The sequence below is a fragment of the Histoplasma capsulatum genome (genome assembly GCF_000150115.1).
Source record: "Histoplasma capsulatum G186AR genomic scaffold supercont2.6, whole genome shotgun sequence".
Classification (NCBI taxonomy): Eukaryota; Fungi; Ascomycota; class Eurotiomycetes; order Onygenales; family Ajellomycetaceae; genus Histoplasma; species Histoplasma capsulatum.
The window spans coordinates 277464-278927 of record NW_025544806.1 but is presented as its reverse complement, the minus strand read 5'-3'; the positions used below and the strand labels follow the sequence as shown (position 1 = coordinate 278927).

Sequence of the window (1464 nt, the reverse complement as noted above, 5' to 3'; positions counted from 1 at the left end):
TTCTCCCTCAGGCGCCATATCTGTCGAGAAGGGCGCTGAGGGCAAAATTGAGATTGATTGAAAGGCTGGGCGAGATACGGGAAGAAGCGGCGACTTCCGTTGTTTACATCGAATTTCGGCGGAACAAGTCCGTGGAAAAAGGCATGGAAGGAAGGGTGGGGGCTTTGACTAGTTTGTAGTCTCATTGATTATTAGTTGATTATTAGTTCCTAGCTTTTTGTGTGTCGGAAAGTTCCGTGGGGGTTTCATGGAGGTTCTATGGATTATATATATATATATATCTATTTGATTTTGCCTCTTAAGCTCATGGAATCAGATCGTGGAGAGCGGAGGCAGGGGGCTGTCTACTGGCAGCTTTGTTCTTCAACCAGTGATGAATATATATGTATATATTCAAGTATACGTATCAATCGTCTCCCATAGCTTTTCAAACACCGAATTCATAATAAGATATAGATCTGACCTGAGATATCAGTCGCTGGAGTCACGTGTAATTTAATTATCCTTCTTCACCTGTCGGCGCAACGCAACCAGCCGGACAAGCAGTAGGAGAGCATCAGCGTCCATATTTTCAATTTGGAAATTTCAGGATATATGCCGTGCTAAGACTTCCATCTTCTACACATTGCGTACGACTTTTCCGCATGGAGAAAAAAAAAAAAGGTACTACAAACAGTTATATGGGTATCGTTTTCTCTCTAGTTGGCATGTAAAATGTCCGCCTCAGCAAAGGGGTATGTATATATATATATGCCTAGCCCGAAATACAAAAAGCCGGTGTATTTGGGGATGGTGATCAGGGTCCTGTAAATGGAGAAAAGGTATCCTTTTTAATAAACAACAATGATTCACCTTCATTCCCGGGCCCCAAACCCACCCTTAGCCTACTGCAAAGACTCAATAACCATAGCACTAGCACCACCCCCTCCATTGCAAATACCCACACATCCCAACTTTCCCCTCTTCGCCTTTAGGACGCCAAGCAGTGTCGTCACGATACGCGCACCGCTAGCACCGAGCGGGTGTCCCAGCGCAACCGCGCCGCCGTGCATATTGACCTTTTCCTCGTTCAGGCCCAAGAGCTTCATATTCGCCAGAGCAACGACGCTGAACGCCTCGTTGATCTCGAAGGCGTCGATGGCATCCTGAGCGATACCGGCATGCTTGAGGGCCTTGGGGATGGCGAGCGACGGTGCCGTGGTGAATTTGCTGGTTGCTTTGGCGGCGTCACCCCAGCCGAGGATCTTGGCTAGGGGTTTGATGTCGAGTTCCTTTAACTTGGCTTCGGAGACGAGGACGACAGCAGCGGCACCGTCGTTTAGTGGGGAGGAGTTGGGAGCAGTGACGGTGCCGGTGCTTGGGATGAAGGCGGGTTTTATGGGCGCGGAGCTTTTCAGGGTGCAGCTGTATAGAGGACGAGAGTTAGCTTTGCCTCAAATGATTGTATATGATATGGATTTGGAA

General features: G+C 48.2%; 1 protein-coding gene across 1 annotated transcript in view; it reads right to left on the bottom strand.

Moving 5' to 3' along the window:
• Positions 1-663: 663 nt before the first annotated feature.
• The window catches only part of HCBG_04794 (acetyl-coa acetyltransferase), a gene marked incomplete at both ends in the record, with an annotated part of 1859 nt that continues 1058 nt past the window's right edge, over positions 664-1464 (bottom strand). The window contains one exon of the mRNA XM_045431843.1: positions 664-1404. Within this exon, the coding sequence (XP_045287055.1) occupies positions 885-1404 (520 nt within the window). The remainder of the gene's footprint in view (positions 1405-1464) is intronic.